The following is a 23,671-nucleotide window of genomic DNA, read 5'->3' on the forward strand; positions in this document are numbered from 1 at the left end:
TTTCAACAATCTGAGCATTTATGTTTTAATGAAAGGGATGATTAGTCCTCATTGAAACAAGAACTTACCTCATCATCATTTTTGTCAAGTGGGAACTCATAATTCTACACACTGGTGAAGAAGAAGAAGAAGGGGCGATGATGTTTGTCACAAACAAGGTGCATACGTCATTTTACTTTGAAGCTCTGAAAACTAAAGGTTGTCTTTTGAAAAAATAAAAACGTTGAACAAGGACGCCACCCACTCACAGATTTGGCACCGTGACTTGATTCTTCAATCATTCAGTGCTTCTCAGGATCCTGACCTCTGGTCACCTGTTTCCAGACCTAACATATTAACTGGTATCATAATTAGGAATTTATCCACAAATTGTGTTCAGAGAAAAAGTGTTGGCTTTATTTAACAGAGTCACATGATAGTCTTACAAATGTGCACACATTAAAAAACAAACGATTGTCCATGCATGCATAGTACTGTACATTAAGATTGTTGGAATGCCTTTAAGACCTGCAATAATTCTATTTGATTCACAAATTTACACTTTAGGTAGAGAAAATGAATACCTACATCTTCTAACAAGTATTTTAAACGTTTAGGGTTGTGTACACAAGCTCATCAGAGAAGTTACCCTTTCCATAAACAACTATAAAAAGGTAATAAAACAAGAAGTTGAACGAGTCAGCATCAACGCTGTAAACTCGTGGTTACAAACGAGGCAAATTGTAAAAAGCAGATCTGAGACTGACACCTGCTGGCTACATAACTACAATCCACTGGGATGGCTATTCAGAGTTAAGGTAAGGCAACTTTGGTAACAATATACAGATTATTACCTGATCAAAATATGGACGATTCATCAGCCTAGGCCATGTGCAGAAAATGCTGATTGTCAGTGACAGTCCTGCAGATGCAATGGTTAAACTGCTCAGCATCAACACACTGAGCAGGTCAACTTCAAGCAAACATTATTCTTGTGAGAAGCACTTTGAGCTCTAAACACTGCATTATCACTACTGTTTTATTGCAATGTCATCAAAATGTGAGAAGAATTTCCCTGTGAAATTTGAAATTGAGCTTCCTACACATGCTGGGACCAACAGTGTCGACCTAATCCTTCACCTAGACGGGTGCTATTAATCAAAACACAGACTTACCAGACTGTTACTCGAGTCTGTATTCTTTCAGTCCAAAATGGTCGGCGGTGTGGCAGCTCCTCAAGCTCTGCTCTTGTGGTTGGCATAGCTGGGGAAGCCAAACTGGGAGACCATCAGGTTGGAGAAGCGGAGTGGCATGAAGCCATAGATCTGCGTCAGCCTGTTCAGGCAGTAGGATCTCTGAAGAAGGTGCTCGGGGCGATGCCACATGCCCTGGTACCCGCTGCTCGCATCCTTTTCCAGGTTGCGGAAGTCCACGGGTTTGACGAAGACCCCGGAGGGTTTGACGATGCTGCCTACGGAGCGCTCCCTCAAATACAGCGCCACAGCAAAGTTAATGGCAATGTCGTCGCAATTCTGTGTTTCATCCACCAGCGCGTGGACCGCTCTGGGTTGGTCCTGGAAGACCTGCAGGTAGCGACGGTGGAAGAAGGCAGCACCAATTAACACCATGGAGTATCTGCAGTGAGTGGATGAAGATAGAAGGATTTATTTTAAACAAAAAGGCCTTTCACATGATAGTAAGACCAAAACCAAACAAGAGGCCAATGAGCCGGACAAAATAATAACAAATAGAGCACAACTTACTTGTCACCTCCAGCTGTTTCTGGGTCCTGCAGTTCAAAGCTGCCGTAACTGTACACTCCTCCCGGTGTCGAGACGTGTTTCCGTGGGACGAACCCAACGATCTGGTCTGAAAATTGCTGCGGGACCAAAGACAAAAGCTCACGTCAGTTATATTGTGTGTAATGATGATGCTGATGCATTTTCTTTGATTACATTATCAATGTAATTCAAACAGAATTTGAATCACTGTCATCGACATTGTCCCCTGAAGCTTTTTACCTTCCAGACGGAGAAAGCAAAACTGATGTCAGGAACACTGACCATGGTGTCGTCATCCAGCATCAGCACGGCTGAGGATCAAAAAAGCAGACGTCGTTGAAACAGGCACAACATATGGGTCGACCCATATTTAATATCCACAGCTCAAAAGCACACACAATATGCAAGCTGAAAGACATTCTCACCATCAGTATCGATCTCAGGGAACGGTTGTAGTCTGTTGCGCATTTGATTGCTCGTCTGCTCCTTGAAGACCACGGGGACCGGATGAGGCCCCAAAGAGTTCCATAACTTCAGGGGTGTCTGCGTCCCGATGTTGTTCCACACTATGACGATCTGTTGAAGGTGAGGCACTGCCTGGTAATGGTTCAGCAGTTTGAGCAAAATGTCGGTGCGGTTGTAAGTTTGAATGACGATGGTGAACCTCTGCTGCTCCTCTGTGCCGTCACCGCGGTGGCCCTGTGCGGGAGTCTCCTTTGGTGACGCTGCCCTGCGCAGCACTCCCAGGACACCGACGCCTCCTCGGTCCTCGGCGGGGGGCAGCAGAGCGGTCAAGGCTGCACCAACCAGGAGCAGCAGCAGGATTGGCCAGACCAAATAGGCTCGCCTGAGCCCCATGAAGCATCGGGGGAACCTGCATCTCGTGAGGCACAGGACATCCCGTTAAGCCCCACCAGCATTACAATGGGCTCCACTCAGGATACAGTCACATGCTAGGGTGAAAGCGTGGCTTTACACTTTGTATTGCAACAGCAACTCCAGACTCACCTCATCGTGTTGACGCGGCGCACTGCCCCGTTTGCTTTACATGGTCGCCATCATGGCTGACTTTAACCAAAGAGCCTGAAAGAGAAAGGTCTCCTGCTAACTGACGTTAGCCGCAACCTAAGTGGAGCTCTGCCGCGTTGTTGGAAAAGCTGCAAATTGCCAAGTAACGTTACCTGAAACACGATATTTAATTGCTTCTGTATGTCTGCATTCTCTATGGTACAGTGTGGTATCAGTGTTCACTCATTTGAGCATATTTCGTACATCGACGCCATCTTTGTTGAGCTAAACTAATGGGTTTTCCTAACAGGCACAACTCCACCCACTTCAGAAATACTAACGCCTTTGGATAGGACGTAAGAGAAAACACACTCCAGTGATTGCAGCAAAGCTCAGTTACGTGTCGTCAGTGGTGCAGCGCTTGGTTTGTTTGTACCGGGTATGTATCGTGTACTATTTGAAAGTGGTGTGAGTACTTGTAAAGCTAGTATCTTTGAGCAAAGTGCAACACTTCGTTGTAATTCAGGTCGGTCAGCATTGCCCAGAGGAACATGCTTTTGGCACCAACGCTGAGTTGTCCTACAGTCCCACTTTCCAATGGTCTGCAGATTCCAATATTGGGATTAGGTACGTTTAAAATACTGCACGTGTCTCGTGACTCTAACTAACATAACAAATACTCACATTGTATGATGTTTTACTGTTGTTTCTAACCTCTTAATATGCCACAGAAGAAGAAAATAAGTATGCATGGTATTTAAAATCACATTATTCTTTTTTTAAATTTAAATAGGCTCTTCTGGGGAGAAAATGGAAAGGGTGATGCAATATGTCAATCACTAACTCAGACATTCACATTGTATTTTTTTTTCTTTAGCTGTGGCAGTTAGTTATTCAAACTAATTCCTCACTTTTCTTTCTGAACTTTTGAATACACACATATATTTATATGCTTTTTTTTAGTCTTTCTTAACAATGTAATGTATGTACGCAATACTGTTTCTTAAAATGCAAAAAAAACCATTGAACTGACATTGCTTTAAACTGCTGATATTTAGTTGTTTTTTTCCGCTCTATACTAGGCACCTCACATGATGGCGGATACTCCCACGATGCCGTTGTGTATGCACTCACAGAGTGTGGTGTGCGCCACATCGACACAGCAAAGCGCTACGGCTGTGAGGAGAAGCTGGGTAACGCTGTCAGAGAAAGTGGGATACCACGAAGTGATCTGTGGGTCACCAATAAACTGTGGCTCGGGGACTATGGATACAACGCTGCAAAGAAAGCCTGCCTGGACTCCTGCTCACAGATGGGCTTTGAATACTTTGGTATGCGTTGTGATAACGTTGATAGAGACATGTTAAACAGAAACTACAGTTATCTGTGTTATTGCGGTACCATCTTCTTTTTTTTAACTTCTGATGGGAGATGTGTAAACTTCCTGTAACAACGATGGTTCTTTGCTTCTTTATTATCATGTCAGTCTTTGTACGCAGTTTGTTTGTTCTCCTATCTTGTGTAGTCTTTCATTAAATCATCACCTGAACCCTTTCAGATCTGTACCTGATGCACTGGCCAGAAGCAACGCAACCTGGTTGCTCCAACAGGGAGACGAGAGCTGACACCTGGAGAGCTCTGGAGGAACTGCATAAAGAAGGTACATATGGAAGATAATATTGGAAAAGTATATCATAAGTGACTCCAGCCAGCATCATTGTGACATAGTACTGACGGAGTGTACTGATAGAGCATAAGCATCCCTGTTTGTCACTGTAGGGCTGTGCTCTGCTATTGGAGTGAGCAACTTTTTGGTCCACCACCTTGAAGAGTTAAAGGAAGACTGTAGTGTCGTGCCACATGTTAACCAGGTATGTTCAGAAAACCTTCAATTAGATAAAATGTGCATTTTTGCTAAAAAATAAATGTTTTTTTATACGAAATAACTTTGGTACTGTACCTGCATTGTTTTGAGTGTGACTTACACATGGAAAATTACATGATTCAATAACAGAAATGTGTTCTCCAAGAGTTATGTGTTCAATGTATTCCTCTCTGAGGTGCTTTTAATCAGTGTTGGAGTATACAAGTACATGTTGTACTGTACTACTACCGATACGCAGTAACTTGCCTGTGATGTATCCTGCCGTTGTTATGACCCACCAGGTGGAGTACCATCCTTTCCAGCAGCCCAATCAGCTGATGGAGTACTGTCGTCAGGAGGGAATTGTATTCGAAGGGTACAGTCCTCTGGCCAAAGGTCAAGTCCTCAACAACCCAACCGTTCTTCAGATCGCACAAAAGTACAGACGCACGCCCGCTCAGATCTGCATCCGCTGGAGTATTCAGGTTCAGATATTGCCTGCCCTAAGTTTTATTGGCCTAACTTATCTATTATTTTGACCTACAATGCTATGGTTTCTCTACTTACCCGTAGAATGGAGTTGTCACGATACCAAAATCCATCAAAAAGAAGAGGATTCAAGAAAACTGTCAAGTGAGTTGAAAATGCATTGCAGTCTTTTGCTTGATTGTAAGAATCTGTTATAAATAAAGAATGGTGATGAAAGATTCAATATGTTTTAATGAACCAATCAAGCATGCATGTCCACACAAATGCATTTATTCAAATGAGAAACACGGCAAAGAGCGAACATACCAAATTGGAAAAAGGAGCAGAGGATCGGCGGTTCGATCCCTGGTTCCGCTAGTCGCATGTCGATGTGTCCTTGAGCAAGACACTTAACCCCAAAATTGCTCCCGTAGCTGTCTGCTAAATGACTGTAATGTACTTAGAGCATAATCTCTAATGTCACAGCCCTTCCCTTTTCTCATTCCACCCCTTATCCCTTTCTCCTCCTCCTCCTCTGCTCTCTCAAACACAGGTGTTTGGGTTCCGGTTGGAGGAGTCCGACATGGCCGCTTTAGGAAGCTTGGATGATGGAAGACGTGTGGCTTGGGATCCAACAAATGTGGAGTAACAAACTCTGATTGTGTTAGCCTTGGAACTGTAGGTCAGTGACAGTAGGCCTTAAGAAATCTTGAGATTGTAAGAAGATTTTAATTCGTACTTTTGTTCATTAGAAGTGTGTCCACCCTCGCCTGAAGTAGACTCCACTATGATGCCAGATTAATTCATCTCAGTTACCTCTTCTGGAAGGATTATACAGATGTGCATGTTTAGTCAGTACAAATATATCTTTTTATTTTAATAGTGCAAGAATGACAAGCATCGGTAACACAGAAAATATGATCTGTACAAGGAAGAAATTCAACATCGTTGACACTATATACTGTTACTTGAGTTAAACTAGAGTTGTGGTTTAATCTACTACAAAGGAAACTATTACAGAAAGAGCTCAGACTACTTCGATGTATAGCCTGTGACATACATTTTATATCAGCACCTGGAGAGAAGAGGAAACTCATGTTAATATTACAGAAGATGAATGATTGCATGTTTGGAGAACAGTCTTCAACATCTTCACATACTGTATTAGATTGTTTTCAACACCCCAAATTATGAGTCATTTCTTGTCTGTAGCAAAACCATGTTGGAGAAGCTATAGGGCAATAAATCATTCACATGTATTTTGGGGTACTGTTCATGTGATTAAAATCAAAATGCTGCGCTGTTGTATACCAAGGGCCACATCTGGTAGCCTACTGTACTTCAGTAATATATAATAAAGGAGATACTGTGTTAAGAGAAGGCTGATGTTGAAAGTCTTGTTTGCAGCTCGTAAGAAGGCCATTACGAAGAGATGGTACGAGGCAGAGACACCAACGCAAGATGGACAGAAATGTGTGAAAAATATGATATGGAACTGTTAACTCACAGGATAAGAGGTGTGATATGAATGTCATAGAAAAAGTCTTAGTATGGTGTGTCATTAAACATGTTACAGTATAAGATGTATAATATGCCATAACAATGTCATTAAAGTCAGTGCCATAAAAATGTCATGTTATAGTTTGTTATAAAAAGTTAGTGTGGTATGTCATAGTATAGTATGCCATAAAAATGTTGCACTAGATGCTTTTTCTGCATTGTCACTATGGTACAGAACATCTGTACCGAGCAGGTGCAGTTTTTTATTTTTGTTCTATACAGTTTAGCTAAAGCTGGCCCTCAAAGTTTGTAATTACAAATACTACAAAAAGAGTTCTACCTCCTGAACGCATTTTGCTGTTAAAACTACATTTGGTGGACATATGTAAATATGATTCTTAGGTCACCATGACAAATTGGGTGCTATTGGCCAATAGATGGCGCTTTAGCATTTTAATTAAATTTTATTTGTATTGCCCAATATCACAAATTTGCCTCATAAGACATCCTCTGTCCTTGGACTTGCATTGGATGAGGAACAACTCCCAAAATAAAACCTTTAACGGGGAATAAAAGGACGAAACATCAGGTCTCTGTCTATGCATATGTACGTCCTTTACATAGCGTGTCAAAAAAGTAATGAAGTCATTGGAAAGTATTGCTGGCAAAAAACTATACAGTATATGACGACAGTTTTTAAAAAGTAGGTTAAAAAAAAATAGTAAATGTCAACAAAAATGTATGTATAGTATGTTGACAAAACGTTTTAAAAGAATTTCACAGAATATAGTATGTTCAAAAGACCATATATGACGAGGAAGTCACGATATAGTATGTGGAAAGACGTCATAGTTTAGTCTGTAAAAAAAAATTCAGAGTATAAAACACTGAATGTTACATGCTATTATATCACCCATTAGTTAGTAAAATGCTGCTGTTAGCACGTTAGCATTCAGCTTGGACTGGTAAAAGTCCAGCGTTTAGCTCCACTCGTTCTCAACACACATTGGACTGTTTGAGTTGTATTCAGTGATGAATGGCAACTAGCAAAATGAATCTGTGTTTAGCAGGTTTTAGACGTTACCCCACAATTTACGATACTCTGAGAGTTTTAGCAAGTTTTGGCAAATAGTGGTTTTACCGTCTAGAATATAGACAGTCCTTTTACCTGATGAAATACCTTTCAGGTGTAAACACTTAAGTTGCTCTTTAATTAGCTGGACTCTTGTTAAAAAAACAATGACACAAACAATCAGAGTTAGCAATATCATTTAATCATTTCCCCTCAGTTTAGAATCACTGTTGTACATAAGTTACTTTGTTTTCTCAATTTCACAGGTTCATTTTTTTCTCTTTTCAAACTTCCAGTTTGACCTCCCTCTCGTATCAAACGAAAAAAAAGCAGATTGTATTATACAAAAATGCAAACCAATTTTCACACAGTGAATTCTCTTACAAAGTCATAAAATGGCGTAATAATGGCTACATCCACATTGGAGGAAGATATTTCTAGACATTCCTTAATGGAGTATAATATACATATAAAAACTTTTTTTCTTGCTGAAATCAAAACCTGTACCTTAATTTAAGAGATATTTTACAAGGGAGTAATCATATAAAATAGCCATTTGCGAATTTCCCCAGAAAGTCAGGGAATAAAATGTGAGCCTCAAACAGCAGTAACAGAGTTCAGTGGTCAAGGGTGGGAGTGGAGGGGTTAACTGGTTATGTAAATGAGGGGTAGAGGCAGCAGTTCCACTCAGATACAAAAACACACAGGAGATTGAAATGAACATCTTTGCCATTTACTGAATAGTAAACCACCCCAATTAGTCGTATGTTGGTTCCACTAAGCTAAAGGTGATTCAGGCTCATTCACACCTGCAGGGACGTATTTGGGTTAGTTTTGGTTGACTTGTACTTAGAGAGGGTGAGAAACATCATATTGAATTAACACCATTATAATGGCATTATAACAGCAGAATTAAGCTGGTGTGGCCAATTTCTTGTAAATAGATACGTCTTAAGGAGAACAAAGCTGTTGCGTGAATGTCACTCGGATACTCTCGGCTGCTGACGATACATCGGGTCGGATGATGCATTTAAGACTTAAGACTTGCAGGGCAGTAAATTCACTCAACTATTGCAGGAACAAAAAGAGAAAGAGAAAAGGACTACGAACCGAGCTAAGTCAACAACATTTCCTTCAAAAATTACATTTTGCCTCAAGTCTTGAGAGAATTGCATTATTTGCATGTTGCTGTTCTACATTAAATTTTCAAAAAGTGAGAGGGGGGGGGGGGGGGTCTACTAGAGTCCATCTGTATGACTCTAAATCAGTCCAATTCAGTGTTAATTAGTCATTTTGAAATCACCTCATGCTCCTAAAGCAGACAAGGTAAAGGGGCATTGCAAGAGGATTTAAGGCCAACCTATCGTCAGAGACTTCCTGAATATCCTCTCGGGGACAGACGTGGGAAAAAAACCCCAACACTTTTCTAATACCTCAAAACTATCACCCAGTACAGCACACTTTGAGGAAGAAAAAAAACAAAAACTTAGGGTACATTTTCTACAATACAATCTAGCACACACAAAACTTCCCCATAAATTTTCCAAAGTTACAGAATTTTGTCTTCTTCGGAAGCATAGTCTATAAAGAACATCTTTGTTTGAACACAAAAGATGAAGTGAACACGCATCAATGCGCACAGAGGTCCTTCGTCTGGGAAAGGATAAAGTCTGTGTTGGCAACCAGTGGACAGAAAACAAATCAAAAACGACGAAAAAGAAACAAAAACATTTAGCTGATTCTAAATAGAGATCATTTAATATAAATGCTGAGCAAGTAAAATAAGAGGTGGCACATTAATAGTGCTTTAGTATATTAATGTATGTATACATACTCATATGTATAAGTGAGCTGTGTACCTAAACAATAAATGTAGCAAGGAGTAGCCAGAGGCTTGAAGTGTGGTAGGGGAAAAATATCTTTTTTTTAAAACCCGAACATCTACTGTCATGGCGCTGACATATTGGAAGAGATGCCTATCAAACAACCCAGATGAGAGACACAAAACATTTGTGTCTTTTTTTTTTTTTTTCCACTCATCAGTTCTCAAGGGATTTGTCAAACTGTAAGCTTCTCATGTGACCAAAACGAAAGGGGTCAACGTTAAAGTTGCCCCGGAGCGTCTCCTCTACCCATCAACCGTTCAACAACAAGGGCTCACAGCTGTAAAACTGGAGCCAATAATGTAACTGTTTACAAAAGGCAAAGAGCTCCGTGTCGAGCATCAGCAGTAAACAATCTACACGATGGACAAAGAGCAATAATAGTGGTGGTCATGGTGGTGATGATGACTTCAAGGTGTGGAAAAGGGAAAATATGATATTGTAATACTCACCGATAAATGCTTAAATATACTCAATGTGATATAAATGAACTTTGCTTTTTTTTTTTTGCAGACAGCCATCTTTGAGAGTAGGTGTTTACTCCTCAGTAACCGACGCCAATATCTCCGTCTGTAAACATGATTTAAAATGTACTGTGCAGCTTAAAACGCTACTTTTATAGGGATGCAAACGGTAAGTTCAGGTTTTTGCTCGGAATTGAACCGTTTTCCCGACAGAGAGGACACGCACGACGCAAAAACCTCTGTAAAGCCTTCACTTGGTAAGCCACGCCCCCCCAAATCGTAACAACGTAAAGCATGAAAAAATAAATCGAAAATTGAACAAAAGAACACAAGGGAAGGCAACTTCATAGAAGTTAGGAGAACAAATGACAAGATAATCCCAATGGGGAGGCCTTTTGTGTGGCTAGACGAGGAGCTCTGAGGAGGGAATTCCCTTAATTATGCTAATTTATAAAGACACAGAGAGATGTACTCTCCATCAGCCTAAACATGTGCATTCATCCCGCCCCCCAAAAATAAATGATTTTTGGGCATGCTGTAAAAAGATTTCACAGCATAATTAGCTGGGATTGAATGCAGCTCTATGATCGATCGCAGACTTTACAACCGAACCACATCAGGTCACACCACAACCCAGAGAAGCACAGAGTAGATTCCCTTATAGAAAACATGTGGAAAGCTCGTTATCAAAAAGACTTGTTGCAATCTTTAAAACAGAATGCTTCAATTAAATATAGAATATACTGCTTTCAAGTATGAAACATACATGATGTGTTCATAAAACGCATTAATAAAATGATACTTCTTGTGGCAGATGAAGACGTGCATGTGCTGCAAAGGTGATTTGTGAAACACCTCGCATCTCCGTTTTCAGCTGAATAACCGGTGGAATATTGTACTGGCGTTTCCCTCCTCAGAACGTCTGCATCTGAGCAAACACGTTTCTTTTCTTTTTTTTTTACGATTCAGGGGTCGAGTACCAAGTGACGCACGTCTGCCGTTTCCTACAATACCTTCGTAGATGGTCAGATTGCAGGAGAAGGTGCTCAGAGTGAGTGCGAGTCTGCTCCTCTGTGTCCAGCTGTATGTTTGCTGGTACAGCTGAACCAAAAAGTATTATTATGGGGGAGGATCAATCAAATGCGTGACTGCGTTTTATTCAGATTTCCAACGGAATAGGCCTAACCTTTTTTGGATGAAATTACAATACCACTGTCAACATCACCACAATTTTCTCTTCCTGATACATCTATGGTGAGCCTTCTTTATCTTTAATCCCAGTACAAAAAAAAAAGAAGAAGAAAACAAATTAACACACACAAGAAATGTTATCATATGCTCTGGTTTCCAGGCAAGGAAAGTCATTAAAAAAAGCTCATTCACAGAACAAAAAGAAAGAAAATTCATATCACGGCAGATACTGCTCATCTTCTAAATAGAATGGGTGCCTGTGCATGCTTTTCAATTGAGCATCTTGAGTGAGTGAGTGTGTGCGTGTGTGTGTGTGTGTGTGTGTGTGTGTGTGTGTACTGCCTATGAGCAGGAATGGACGACGCCATTCTTCTGCATTTCTGAACCAGTGGCACCGGGATCAGAGCACAAGCCCAAAGCAGACGTCTTATTGGTCAGTGACAGCATGGACCCGCCCACTGCACTTTCTTGCAGACTGTTGGAGCCGTTGGACACCTCGCTGAATTAAGGACAGAGAGAAAGGAACCCAGGTGAGAACAGGGAACACTGGGAGGAGCAAGAAACACACGTATATATTCAGGGAATATACACATTTAAGTACGTGTTTACCCACCCAAGAGCCAGGGAGATTTCTTCGAGCTGAGTCTTATGCTCTGGTTGTCCATTCTCTGCAGGTTTAATCTTATACTGCTGAACGTCATGGGTCACTTGGTTTTCCTGATTTGTAGATGGATAAAACATGCTCAGTTGCTAGAAAGACACCCAGTTACATACTGAACCCTAATCAGTCAACATCTTTTAAGACTTAAGCCATGGCCTATATCATTACAACCGTATGGTATAAGAATTTGTTGTATGTATATCAGCACTCATCCTGCTGCATGGTGTTAACACCACTTCCACAAAGTTTTGTTTTGAAATCAATAACTTCCACCCCAATAACTTCTCTCAGCATACATGGACTGTTTCATCCCTTGTTTTTACCCTAACAGCTCCCTCCCCCCTCCCTTACCAAAGCCATCTCACGGGTCCTCTTGCCAATCTCTCTCTCCACCTGGTGGAGCTCCAGGCTCAGCTGTTCACTGGAGACAGCTGCTGTACTTGCTCCCACTGCCGGCCACTTGGGCTGCTGTTGAGCTGCTGCTGCCTGGCCGGGCTGCCCGGGCTGGCCTGCCAATGCACTGGCCTCCCTCTGCAGCAGTAAAGAGTTACTGGCAGCCTGTGATAGCCAAACAGGAAGTGAAGAGGATGAGTGCGCAATTTGGAAATTTCTGGCAGCAGGAATGCTGCGTGAAATAGAAAACCTGTTTTGTTTTTGTTCCAGTGTTGACTGTATTTTGGCAGTGACTTGGCAGCTGCTTTGATTCTCAACAACATCACTTATCATGATTAAATGATAGCAGGAATATTAATACATAAAATATGAAGTCATGTCCTCTGGAATTTAAAAACAAGACTTATTTAAATATTTCACAATCGTGTAGCAACTGTCTGCTCTTTCCAGACCTTCCTGGGTCTTCCTGTTAGTGAGAGAGCATACACACCTCCATGCTTCGCATCTGGGTCTGCTGGTTGATCTGCTGGTTGACCTGCTGCAGCTCAATCTTTAACTGTTCTCTGTCTGGAGTTGCCATAGGCAGACTGTGAGAGTGAAAACACAATAAGAAATGTACACAACTGCTTTACAATCGTCTTCATAAGCGACAGACATTCACTTTCATGCATGTAGTTGTGATATTTTCTTGAAAAGCCTGATGAGCATCATCATGTGAATATTAAAAAGGTGACAGGAAATCAAACACAGGCCTCACCGCTCACTGAAGTGTCCCTGAGATGAGGAGGCCGTCTGGTGTGAGGGGTATGAAGCTCCACCCCATCCTCCATGGCTTCCATATGTGTATTCTGCTGTAGGCGAGGTGGAGAAAGAAGTCAGAAATGTTTTCATGCCAAACTGTAATATTTAAAACGCCGCAATTATGTGAAATGATCGAGCTGCAGAAGTTCGGTTTAAGAAGCAGGAGTGGACAGTGTTGTACGAAACAAGTAAAGCAGTTTATCATTCGTTATGGAAAGAAAAATCACATGGTACAAATGCATGAAAGCCATGAATAAGTTGTTTTATACATGGTTTCTTACCTGGCATGGCCATGTGTTTAGAGCTTGGGTTCTGAGGAGTGGAGGCCATCGCCTGCACAGGGCCTGTGGTCTGGTAGCCCGTCTTTGAGGTGCGGGAGATGGCACCGAAGCGTGATACGGTGGGCTGGGGGCCAAATGGGATGATGGGGTCGTCGTCTTTCACTTCTGCACCCCTTCGAGGAGCCTCCAGTGAAGGATCCCTCAGACCCTTAGCCTCTGCATTCTGGTAGACACGGGGAAAGAGGTGGTAAATGGTAAATGGATGCTCAAACCATTCAAAGGATGAGATAGGTGTAGAGAGGAAAGGTTAGGACTTGTTCCTTTCTTATCAAATGCTTACTTTTGATTGGTGCAGGTTAATTACACTTGGTCAAACAACTCAGCAGCTTGCACTAATTGCTATTAGAGTCTTACATTGTTAAACTGCCTTTACGGTTTTGTGTATCAACACTGAATCTTTCAAGACAGAACCACAACGCATCATTTCCCCAAATACTGACATGGTTGCTACCAACAGAGTTGTCCGTATGAACTCACCATCATGTCCATGGCACCAGGACCCATAACATCTTTGGGTTTGGCATCCTTCGTCCCAATGTAGGAGCCAATCGTTTCACAAGACCAGGGAGAGTACTGCCCTGCGTAGTCCGGCTCTCTGCATTTCCCCATGGTTTTGGAGTTCTCCTCGCCATACTGCAGACACAGAACATACAGAGCGAGCACTGTCACTAACACTTGGCATGTACTCACAGTTCTTGAATCGTATCATTAAAATGCTTGTGCATGATCTGAGCCAGTCTCAGAGCGGTATGACATTCACACAGTGCTCACCTCTGGAGGGTAGTCGCTGGGAAAGGAGTGAGGAAGAGTGGGCGAGGCAGCGAATGGTGGAGGGGATATGACCTTCCTTTCCTCCAGCTGTGATAACAGCTCCTGCCGGCGTCGGTGCAGGTAGTCGAGGCTGGGCTGTGACCCACTATATGATGGCCCCTGAGACACAAACGAAGGAATATTGCAGTATTTTAGTGTTTTGAAACTAGGCTGGTACCACAAAGAGTTAAAGGCAAATGGCTCAAAATGAAGAACAATCCAAACAAACTCACCCTGACATAAGCCCTCATGGGCGGAGGCTGGGCCCCCGGTGTATAGTAGCCATCTGGAGGGTATCTATCACGGGAACTAGGCTCCTGGTGGTAAAGGGAGCTAGCCTGTCCTGCTGAGGGCGGGGGCATGTCCAGAGGAGCCGGACTCATTCTGACCAGGCCATCCCTCTGTGATGGGTAAGGCTGTGGGGGAGGTGGCGGGCCAGCGTAGGTCCCGTGGCGACCTCGGTCGTGGTGCGGAGGGTGAGGGTAAGAGAAAGGTGGACCAGAGTGAGGGGCCTGGTAGGGACGCTCTGGAGGGCCATATCCAGGGTAAGGGTCCTGGTAAGGGGGTCCTGACTCATTGGGGGGGGGAGGGTTACGCATGTAATCCCGAGGGACATACTGCGGCGGCTGTTGGTAAGGGTACCCTGAGAAATAAAAAGCGGATTATCATTAACACAACACAGAGATTGAATCAGTCACACACACAGAAGCTGATTGTGCATCATTCAGTTTACTCGAGCCCTACCTGTGGGGTACTGAGGGGGCTCATACTGAGACGCAGACGGTGGCGGGCGAGTGTCATAGCACATCTCAGGGAGCTGTGCCTGGGAGTAGACTGGTGAACCTCTGGCTACCACAGGCATGTGCTTCACCCCAGAGAGGTGGTCCACTGACATCCTTTGGTGGGCCATGGCATGAGGTGGCAGAGCCATACCAGGTTTGCCCAGCCCAGGGTCCATGCTACAAGAATAAATGTCAAATTTAAATACAAAATAACAGTTGTTAACGGACGTGTTTTTGACTCATTGTCTATCAGCCTATGTGCCATAAGGTGCCCGGAGTCTGCTTTCTCCATGGCACGCAGCTGCCTGTTCTTTGGCTGTCAATGAATTAAATATGCTGAGAATGCAATACTCACCCGTCAGGTGGTGATCCTGGGGCGCTGGGACTCCCTCCATCCATCTTCATGGGTTTACGCAACAGTTCGTACGGGACTGTGTCAGTGCCGCGGGCAATTAGATGGGGCATGGAAGGGCCGCCGCTACCGTTGGTGAGCGGTGAAGGCTTCCGGGTCACTGCTACGTCGAGAGGAAGACCCTCATCTGGCATGAGCCCTCCTGAGCCAGGGAGGCGAGCTGCCAAACGCTTATTCATTTTACGATACCTGACGGACGTAAAGCGCAGTACAAATTGTATAAGAAATGGTGGATGGCGTGAAAACTGTTCAATTTCGACTGCAATATCTCATTTGAATGCTGAATGTGGATATTTATCACTCACTTCTCCAGTTCTTCCTGAGAATGAGCGAAGGTGCAGCTGGCTCCACGAGGACAGCCTCCCTTCTGCTTCATGTCACGACACATGTATGTCTTGTACTTGCTGTGCTGAGGAGGCTAAAAAGAGACGACAAGTATTGTTAAAACAGGGAAAACATATACAACCTGTGTCATTATGGTAAAACCCTTAAAGGATGCTGTCTAGCACAACAACAAACAGAGCTGAACACTCAATAGTGGTGATATTTAGCATTGCAGTCGGGGCTGAGTGACACAGACAAAACAATATTTTTATTTAATACCTCGATATGGATGTTACAAATTAAAGAAAACAAACAATAGGTGTCTCAGTAAGTGTTAGGCCAACTTGTCATTTCTATAATTGATGAACAATGCTCCTATGGATATAACTTGGGTTAATTAATCAATATACAGGGTCTGGGGCCCAGCCCTTTTTGTGGTCCAATGGGTAGACTCACCTGTTGAGGGTCAGCCCCTTTCTTGCTGTGGTTCTGGATGAAGTCCACCAGACCATGCACCACTGTTTTCACTGCTACCAGCCCTTTCTCTAGCTGCTCCCATGTGGGAGGAGGAGCATCTGTGGAAACAGAACACGAGAAACGCAGACTTTAATCTCAATACTTTTAATTGATGGCAATTGGGAGACTGGTAAACACCCCCCCACCCCCCCAAATAAATCTAATAAATACTGAACAATCTTCTGAGCGTTAGTTCAACTTTAATGGGACAGCTGGACTCTGGCCAAAACATATCACGACTTGGGGTGTTACAATATGTGTATTGGTATTGAACCGGTATTGAAACGTTCGGTAGGCGGCATTCTTTCGGTAGGCCTCATGACCCCAACAGCTGTGTATGCAGACTACTTGCACATGCGGAAAGAAATTCTGGAGCGCAAGTTTAACCCAGTTGCTGTCAGCTGCATCAGCGTCGTAGGATGAAAGCTGGGTTAATCAAACTCAAACTGTATTCAGACAGTTACACTGAAGTCTGGTACATCTGTGAATAGACTTCAATCATTTAATCCTCACGTCACTGTAAAACCAGGATTGTTGAAGCGTGCTCGGTTCTTACCGGGACTGGGATCGATGTTGGCCAGTAGTTCCAGGTGTGGCCGCAGCCTGTTCAGGTTGGCTGGGTCTCCGGTCCTCTGCAATGCAATCGTCAGCTCCTGGACACTCTGAGCAAAAGACGCCGGGGTCTGCAGCTATGCCGAGAGCAGAAGAACAAAAACATGGGAGTTAATGCTTTGGTAGGTCTATGGCAAGACAGGATTTCTATTGTAGGAACATGTTTTAATATAAAGAGCGTAGAGCATCTGCATAATTTATAGCATTGCAGAACATAAATAATCTATGAAATATGCCTTTATGGAAACAAAAATAAATCAGATCCACACACATTTACTTCTCTCACATACCTTATCGATGATAGACTGCATGTGTGACTTGTGAGATTGATCTCCATATAACAGAGAAGACCACTGGTCGGGTGCGATGCGCAGCCCGCCCTCCATGGCTATCTGAACTATCTGAGAGTCGTGCTCGCGCCGCAGAGCCTCGTAAGTACGGAATTCCTCTTTCAGCTGCATCAGGGATGAATCCTCATCACGTTTGGTCACCTAAGGAGCCACAAAGAAGAAAAGAGTGAATAGAATATTTGGGTTTTTAGTTGATGTTCTTTTTAACTGTCCCAAAGATTATTTCATCCGCTCTGAAGTCTGTGTAATCCATCAAAAATGTTTGTTATTCTTTTACTATGCGAGTCATTTATAGTGTTTTCCCTTCATGAACACAATTCATGCAATTCAAATGATTAAGAAATAAAGATTGTATTTTTATTGATTAAAACAAATCTCGTCATTAGTAGTATTAATGAAGTATAAGCTGCTTAGAGGGTAGTGTAAACAGTCATACATAATTTCTAATATCTATTTATGTTGTTGTGAAAACGTCTCCTTCAAACAACTACCGGTAGATGTATTCAAGTTTTTCAGCAACACTACATTTTCCGAGAATACATGTGAACACATCATGATAACGTTCTCATTTTCACTGAACAGAGCCTGAACGCATCATAATGTAAGTGAAGGGAACATTCGTGCGTTGGCCTTCAGCGATGCTGCTAGCATTTAAAGTTTTAGCCCAAAATCAACCATTTACTCTCACCAGATCCTGTAAAATAAACATTAAATCCTGCGCTCCTCAGCGCAACTAGGCAGCCATGATTGATTCGGCTGAGACCAACAGTCACGTGACACAAATTCGGTGAAACAACTGAACTGCTGAACACAGTGCACTGAGGAGAGGAGAGGAGCGACTGAAAGAAAAGAAAATGTGAATAGCTCAACATATCTATGTGCACATGAAGCCTCTATTTTTCTCCAACACTTGTGGCAACTTGTGTTGGACTTATAGTTTCCATTGTTTGCCAATTTTTGTTGAATAAATTATCCAAATAATTCAACTTACGTTTTTTCATTTTTATGATTTATTGCATTGTATTATACATTGTGTTATACTGCCCAAAATACATTTTTAGAAGTAGCACTATGAGGTCAGGGAGTCCTGTTGTGGAGCGGCACCACATGGCGTACACTATTTGCCACGAGACTTTAAAAAGAAACGTATGAAGTTTTATTCTGGTTCTCAGTCAGTGACGTACCTTGAAGCAGGAGGCCCTGTAGAGGAGCTGCACCACATGGCCAATGCTCGTCTTAGAGGCCTGCGGGAAGCGTGGCTCAAGCCTCTGAACTACAAAGAGAACCAACACCTTCCTGGACAGTGCAGAGCCGTCCTCCAGAGCAAGAAGGACCAACTTTAGAGCTTCCTCCTGCATGGCTGGGAAAGGAACAACATAAAAAAAACACATGAGTAAAAAGGGGGATTGCCAAAAGCCAACATTTACAGAGGAACGTTGCACTGCTTCTTCTCAAAAGCGGACATGTGCTGGTTTCATTTTGCAGGTCATGTAAAACCACCTACCCGGGCCTAGAAACTGACATCCTCGTGCACGCACAGCGGCCCACAGGTTGGAGGAGAGCTGCTGTGGATTCTGGTGCTGCAGGATGAGTTCGGTGACGGTTCGCTCACCCAGAGAGCGGGCGGCTCTCATGGCTCTGACACGGCCCTCCTCTTCCACCAGCTGGCAGTGGACCAGGGTTACCAGTTTCCTCTGCATGGGTCGACTCAGCATGCTCTGGGCCGTGCTGCTCAGGCCCACACCTGGTGAGAGATTAGACAGGAACACTGGTAAACCACAGGAATATCAACTCACGACACATTATACACTCATTTGCCAGTTCATCAGGTACAGCTATCTTAAAATAATGCAGTCTAATAAAAGACTGCTGCAATAAATCTTACCTTCATAAAAGGTTATAATTTTCCGTTCTTGTTGAAACTGTTTTAGAGAGGTGCTGAGTCAACTTCATGATCATTTGGAACGATGTAGCTGCACCTCAACATCGAAAGAGTTTACCGTGGTTACTTCCCATTTTACAATTCCTCCTTTGCACTAACATCTCTTGTCTCTTAACATGGCCAATGATCGTTTGGCCCTTTGTAATTATTATCACTTCTACAGCCATCAACCAGAGATATATCTCTGTACTGTTTATTCGAAAACTAGTTCTGCTTTTCTATTTTGAATGACTTTCGATGATCAACAGAAAACTGGCAATACGTCAGTGGATAACAAAGTCAAAACATTTGAATTGTCTATTTCACGACACAGTGATGTCATATGCAATACTTTGTAAGTGAAAATGTTCAGACAAGTTCAACAGTTATAACATGTGATCATGTTTTAAAAAATGTTAGTCTCCTTCATCAAGCAGACGTGCAAAAATAACCTCATGCACTATTTTTGAGAAGGGTTTAAAAAAACACTTGATTGGCAATAATATTGAGTCCCGGACTTCCCATGTTGACAACGACCTACAGAGTTTAATTTAAAGGCAGAATAAACTAAAAGTAAAGTGTGTTTTTGTGTACCTCTGGTGTTGCTGAGAGGTTTGAGGTAGAGGGCCAGCTCCTCCACACACTGCCTGGCCTCCTCATAATGCTGCGAGTCCTCTGGACTGGTAATCAAGGCAACTGGCTGAGCCTTCGGAACCTTCAGCAGGACACCAAGAGGGAATCAATTAGAAGAACATTGTTTAGTACAGTATTTGTATTTAGCCAAAACATCAGACTGTGCGAAGTAATAATCAAAACACCTCTTTGTATGTACATGCAAAATAGATTTAAGATGAAAAGTGACAAATTGAAATGGTATGGCAAATTGTAAACAGTGTACAGGAATGTTGTTTAAGCTGCAATTATCTACAAACTGTTGAATAAAGGCCATCTTAATTTATACAGATCTGAAAAGGACAATGAAACATGTGACGTTACTGGAGTATACTCCACTAATTATTCAGTTTACCAAATCATTACTAACTCTATGGTCAAAGCAACAGAATATGACTGACAAGAAACTTCATATTTCACATTTTAAGAATCCCTGCATCGTACTGACGGCGTATGCGCCATTCTCTGTCGGTCATGGTTTGTTGAACTGCACTTATCCCAGATTAAAATGCTAATATGCCAATATTTAAAATAAGACAGTCGGGGAAGCATTTCTTGTCATGTTTGTATTTGCATGCTTTGGCTGTTTGTAAAATGCAATCCAATGAATCTAATGCAACCCAATGAAATACTGACCACAACAACCTGCAGCTCTGGGGCATTATGTTGAATTAGGTTATTTTCATGAATGAAAATGAAACAGAACCATTATAATAACTTCCATCTCTATCAGGGCATATTCATTTGACGGGACATTGTACCCGGCTAATCTGTAGTAGCACAAATATGCAAGGCACTCAGCAACGAGACAAGACATCACAGTCATGACTTTATCAGACACACAACACACTCATTATTGATGCACTGACGTTATCCATTTTCATACATACCTGGAAACTTGGCAAAGTCAAAACACCCATTAGCTGTAGCCTCGCCCTATTGGTCAAAAGCCGCTTACGAGAAATATAGCTTCACCGATAATACCAGCGCTCAGTAAACCAACAGAGTTAAAGTCATTGCTCAATGACTGGAGCGTGACTCATAAAGGAATATCCAAGCTATGTGCATCATGCAATAGCCTGTGAGTGAAACTCTAATAAAATCCAGAAACAGTAATTTAAGGAAACACCATACGGTCAAGATAGGATTGGTATTTTAAACCAACTACTCAAATACATTAATGAGCTGACAAGCTAGCACCAACAAGGGCTCTGCATGAATCTAGTCAACACAAGATCTTTGTCATAAATTGCTGAACAAATGTACAAACACACGCGACGATTCTTACCTGGCCTCCCACCAGCTGTAACAGGGCAGTGTTGACAGGTAGCTGCTCGATGTCTGTGCTGATGGCTGTCTGGTCAAAGGGACAGGCCTTACGGTGCAACTTGTTCAGGCACATCTTGCAGACAGTGTGTCCGCAGCCCAAGCTGATGGGCCGGCGAACACTCTCCTCAAATGTCTGTGTGCAGATCGGGCACAGCAGGAACTCTGTCCATTGTGGGGCTTGCACTGGCATGGTTGTATGTTGATCGGACGAGTGTGTGTGTGTAAATGTATGTAAGCTTTAACACAGAGAAAAAAATCTAATAATAATATATATATATATATATGGAAGATTCCACTGGAATCAAGAATTTGTCTTCCGAACTCAATTGTTCTTAAATGTCCTCACACATTGTGGATTTTGGATCACATCTCGTGATGATTACTGTAAAAGAGAGAGACAAAGAGAATTAAAAGTCTGCACACATTTAAGAATTAAAACAACGTTGCATACTTTTCAAAATGTAGTTTACCAATGCTTTAACAAAGTCCATTAACAAAACATGGTTGTGCTGTGTATAAGTAGACTACCGATACATTACTACATACATTTTTTTTTTTTTAACTATAATCGAATGTCTGTTTTGCTTTGAATACTCAACACTATGCGGTGTTCAGTCGTTAGACAAAACATGTACAAAAAATAAAAGAGGTGACACAACACATATTTATAAGATACCGATGAAACAAGCGAGCAGAAGGACCAAAACAAGTGCTGTGTGGCCAACTCAGAGGAGCTGGTAACCACTGTGACTGTGGACAAAGGGTCCTAGAGAGGCTAACAACCAAGTCCTCCTGCGCTATCTAACTTGTTATGAGGCTAATGTTTGCTCACAGAGTTTGGAAACATTATGATACGAATCGGTTTTTTAGTCAATGATTTTCTTATCGGGACTGTTCTAATTTTTTATGTTCGATTTTACACGAATTATTGTTTTAACTGAAATGTGGCAATACGTTAGCTAGCTAATTGTAGGTAACGTTAGCGTTAGCTTACTGTTAGCCGGCTACGCTATGGGTGGCTAGTTTGCTAGGTTTGGCTAGCTGGGAAACGTCGTCCTGATAGAAAAATAAATATGTATGAATATAAATAAAATATATCATGGGTTTGTCATGATACAGTTATTGGGAATGTAGCTTTGTTTATGAATCCATTACGTTACACAATCTAGAAAATTAACGTGAGTTAGCATCTCCCGTTTTGCTGAAGGAAACGATAGCTAGAGAAGACCCACAGTGACACTGGAGAGGGGAGCCATTTGAAATGCAACAGCGAGATTATGTAACGCTAGCATCCGAAACTACCCAGCAACACAACTGCCTTGAACGTGTATTTAATTTCACCAGCCACACTAATTTACTAGAGTTCAGGATCATACTAGGATTGTGTTTTAATTTGGAGAAGCGGCTAACATTGACGCACATACTCGTCTCGTACTCGACTGAGCACAGGAGGCTAACAGTGAACAAACCACACTCCTCCCTCTTGTAGCAGTTAGCTTGTTAGCTAGTCGTGTTAGCCACAACTAACGCTAACTATAGCTATGCGTCATAAATGTGACTAAAACCAAACATGCAGCTTCTACCGTGATATTCCGTCAGGAAAATGGTTAATTAATGTCGATCCTACTCACTCATTCCAAAAGACTTGGAAGATTTTCATCTTTCTATAGGAAATTGTTGCGATATTTTCTTGCCATGTCGACTGTGCAGCTTAGCTGCTGCCGAGGTTTGGGGAGGGTGTCAACTCGACAACAGACTCGCTAGCCGGTTACAGCTAGCTGGGCAAGATGTGTGTATGTGCGCGTGTGCTCATGGCGCCCTCTGCTGACACTGGGCCGCATGCGCAGCCACAACACAAAAATTAGCAGCATTTGCCAGTCCAGTCACATCTGGGGAGGATTTTGTGGCAACTGGCAAGTAGAACGTTGTCCCAATTAGGCTGACTGTGCACGAGCGCATATGTGTGCGTGCACACGCGTCAATGAAACGGACAGAGAGAGCTGGGATAAACCGTGACAGCGGGAAGGATCAGCTGTATTGACAAAAAAAGGAAAAGAATCAACCTTCGGTTCTTTGAAAGATACAAAATTACGCTATACAACACATCAGCCTTTATCATTTTATCAGGACCATCGAAATATTCGAGGAATGACAATGTGTTTATCTCAGACATTTTAGTCGTATTTGTTATTATTATTTTCATTGGTTTATTACTGTGCGCATGGAGTCAGTGCCAGTGCACTCCTCTTACGCAACAGAGAGCTTCACTCGGCAATGGGTTCGCGAGGAAAGGACTAAATTAGATAAGGCATTTTTGAATTTCATTTTTGCCTCATCCTACTGATTTCTGAAGGGATTACAGGACCAATCATGATTGAGAGGCTGCTTGTTCGCCTGACACTGCCCGGACCGGGAACAGTGTAGACAGAGAGTGGGAGCGCGCCACCAGGATCTGGAGAAACATTGAGAGATGGTATTTTGTTTTCATTTTTTTGGGGGGGGGGGGGGGGGATCCGGACATGAAAGTTGTTTCGTCT

The 23,671-nt window shown here is 42.5% G+C and overlaps 3 protein-coding genes across 6 annotated transcripts; 1 reads left to right on the forward strand and 2 right to left on the reverse strand.

Moving 5' to 3' along the window:
- Window positions 1–394: 394 nt before the first annotated feature.
- Window positions 395–2,907, reverse strand: extl2 (exostosin-like glycosyltransferase 2). The gene is made up of 5 exons (XM_079285544.1): window positions 2,769–2,907; window positions 2,186–2,634; window positions 2,001–2,071; window positions 1,743–1,858; window positions 395–1,614 (listed from the first exon to the last, which is right to left on the reverse strand). Exons 1-5 carry the CDS (start codon window positions 2,771–2,773, stop codon window positions 1,215–1,217), a joined length of 1,041 nt encoding a protein of 346 aa, XP_079141670.1. The 5' UTR covers window positions 2,774–2,907; the 3' UTR covers window positions 395–1,214.
- Window positions 2,791–6,715, forward strand: LOC306789545 (glyoxal reductase). Of its 3 annotated transcripts, XM_079285547.1 has the most exons (10): window positions 2,791–2,931; window positions 3,079–3,207; window positions 3,295–3,395; window positions 3,851–4,099; window positions 4,327–4,428; window positions 4,548–4,639; window positions 4,935–5,117; window positions 5,206–5,265; window positions 5,654–5,782; window positions 6,508–6,715. In XM_079285547.1, exons 3-9 carry the CDS (start codon window positions 3,320–3,322, stop codon window positions 5,747–5,749), a joined length of 858 nt encoding a protein of 285 aa, XP_079141673.1. In that variant the 5' UTR covers window positions 2,791–2,931; window positions 3,079–3,207; window positions 3,295–3,319; the 3' UTR covers window positions 5,750–5,782; window positions 6,508–6,715. The 3 variants fall into 3 exon arrangements, with proteins under 3 accessions (XP_079141673.1, XP_079141671.1, XP_079141672.1); XM_079285545.1 differs by having other exon boundaries at window positions 5,654–6,715; XM_079285546.1 differs by having other exon boundaries at window positions 2,829–2,967; window positions 5,654–6,715.
- A 1,170-nt stretch (window positions 6,716–7,885) lies between these two features.
- On the reverse strand, window positions 7,886–22,879 carry rc3h1b (ring finger and CCCH-type domains 1b). 2 transcript variants are annotated; one of them, XM_079285399.1, is made up of 20 exons: window positions 22,766–22,879; window positions 21,094–21,516; window positions 19,728–19,848; window positions 18,717–18,956; window positions 18,397–18,572; window positions 17,153–17,353; window positions 16,807–16,939; window positions 16,191–16,309; window positions 15,716–15,828; window positions 15,354–15,599; window positions 14,961–15,175; window positions 14,450–14,859; window positions 14,178–14,336; window positions 13,884–14,039; window positions 13,347–13,569; window positions 13,022–13,112; window positions 12,755–12,851; window positions 12,223–12,429; window positions 11,824–11,927; window positions 7,886–11,709 (listed from the first exon to the last, which is right to left on the reverse strand). In XM_079285399.1, the coding sequence occupies exons 2-20, from the start codon at window positions 21,322–21,324 to the stop codon at window positions 11,553–11,555; spliced, it is 3,399 nt and encodes a 1,132-aa protein (XP_079141525.1). In that variant the 5' UTR covers window positions 21,325–21,516; window positions 22,766–22,879; the 3' UTR covers window positions 7,886–11,552. The 2 variants fall into 2 exon arrangements, with proteins under 2 accessions (XP_079141525.1, XP_079141524.1); XM_079285398.1 differs by having other exon boundaries at window positions 13,022–13,115.
- Between the last annotated feature and the right edge of the window lie 792 nt (window positions 22,880–23,671).

The sequence above is a fragment of the Melanostigma gelatinosum genome (genome assembly GCF_949748355.1).
Source record: "Melanostigma gelatinosum genome assembly, chromosome: 15".
NCBI classification, from domain to species: domain Eukaryota; kingdom Metazoa; phylum Chordata; class Actinopteri; order Perciformes; family Zoarcidae; genus Melanostigma; species Melanostigma gelatinosum.

What these genes read in the sequence shown, in the direction of transcription:
- extl2 (XM_079285544.1), bottom strand. An exon ending in TTGCTTTCTCCGTCTGGAAG is followed by an intron (nt 1,859 to 2,000) that starts GTAAAAAGCTTC and finishes TTGGTCCCGCAG; the next exon opens with CAATTTTCAGACCAGATCGT. An exon ending in GAAACAGCTGGAGGTGACAA is followed by an intron (nt 1,615 to 1,742) that starts GTAAGTTGTGCT and finishes CACTCACTGCAG; the next exon opens with ATACTCCATGGTGTTAATTG.
- LOC306789545 (XM_079285545.1), top strand. Translation starts at nt 3,320, where the DNA reads ATGCTTTTGGCACCAACGCTGAGTTGTCCTACAGTCCCACTTTCCAAT. An exon ending in GATGGGCTTTGAATACTTTG is followed by an intron (nt 4,100 to 4,326) that starts GTATGCGTTGTG and finishes GAACCCTTTCAG; the next exon opens with ATCTGTACCTGATGCACTGG. An exon ending in GGAGGAACTGCATAAAGAAG is followed by an intron (nt 4,429 to 4,547) that starts GTACATATGGAA and finishes TTGTCACTGTAG; the next exon opens with GGCTGTGCTCTGCTATTGGA.
- rc3h1b (XM_079285398.1), bottom strand. Translation starts at nt 21,324, where the DNA reads ATGCCAGTGCAAGCCCCACAATGGACAGAGTTCCTGCTGTGCCCGATC. An exon ending in TCTCAGGAAGAACTGGAGAA is followed by an intron (nt 15,600 to 15,715) that starts GTGAGTGATAAA and finishes TACGTCCGTCAG; the next exon opens with GTATCGTAAAATGAATAAGC. An exon ending in CCATGAGGGCTTATGTCAGG is followed by an intron (nt 14,337 to 14,449) that starts GTGAGTTTGTTT and finishes TTTGTGTCTCAG; the next exon opens with GGGCCATCATATAGTGGGTC.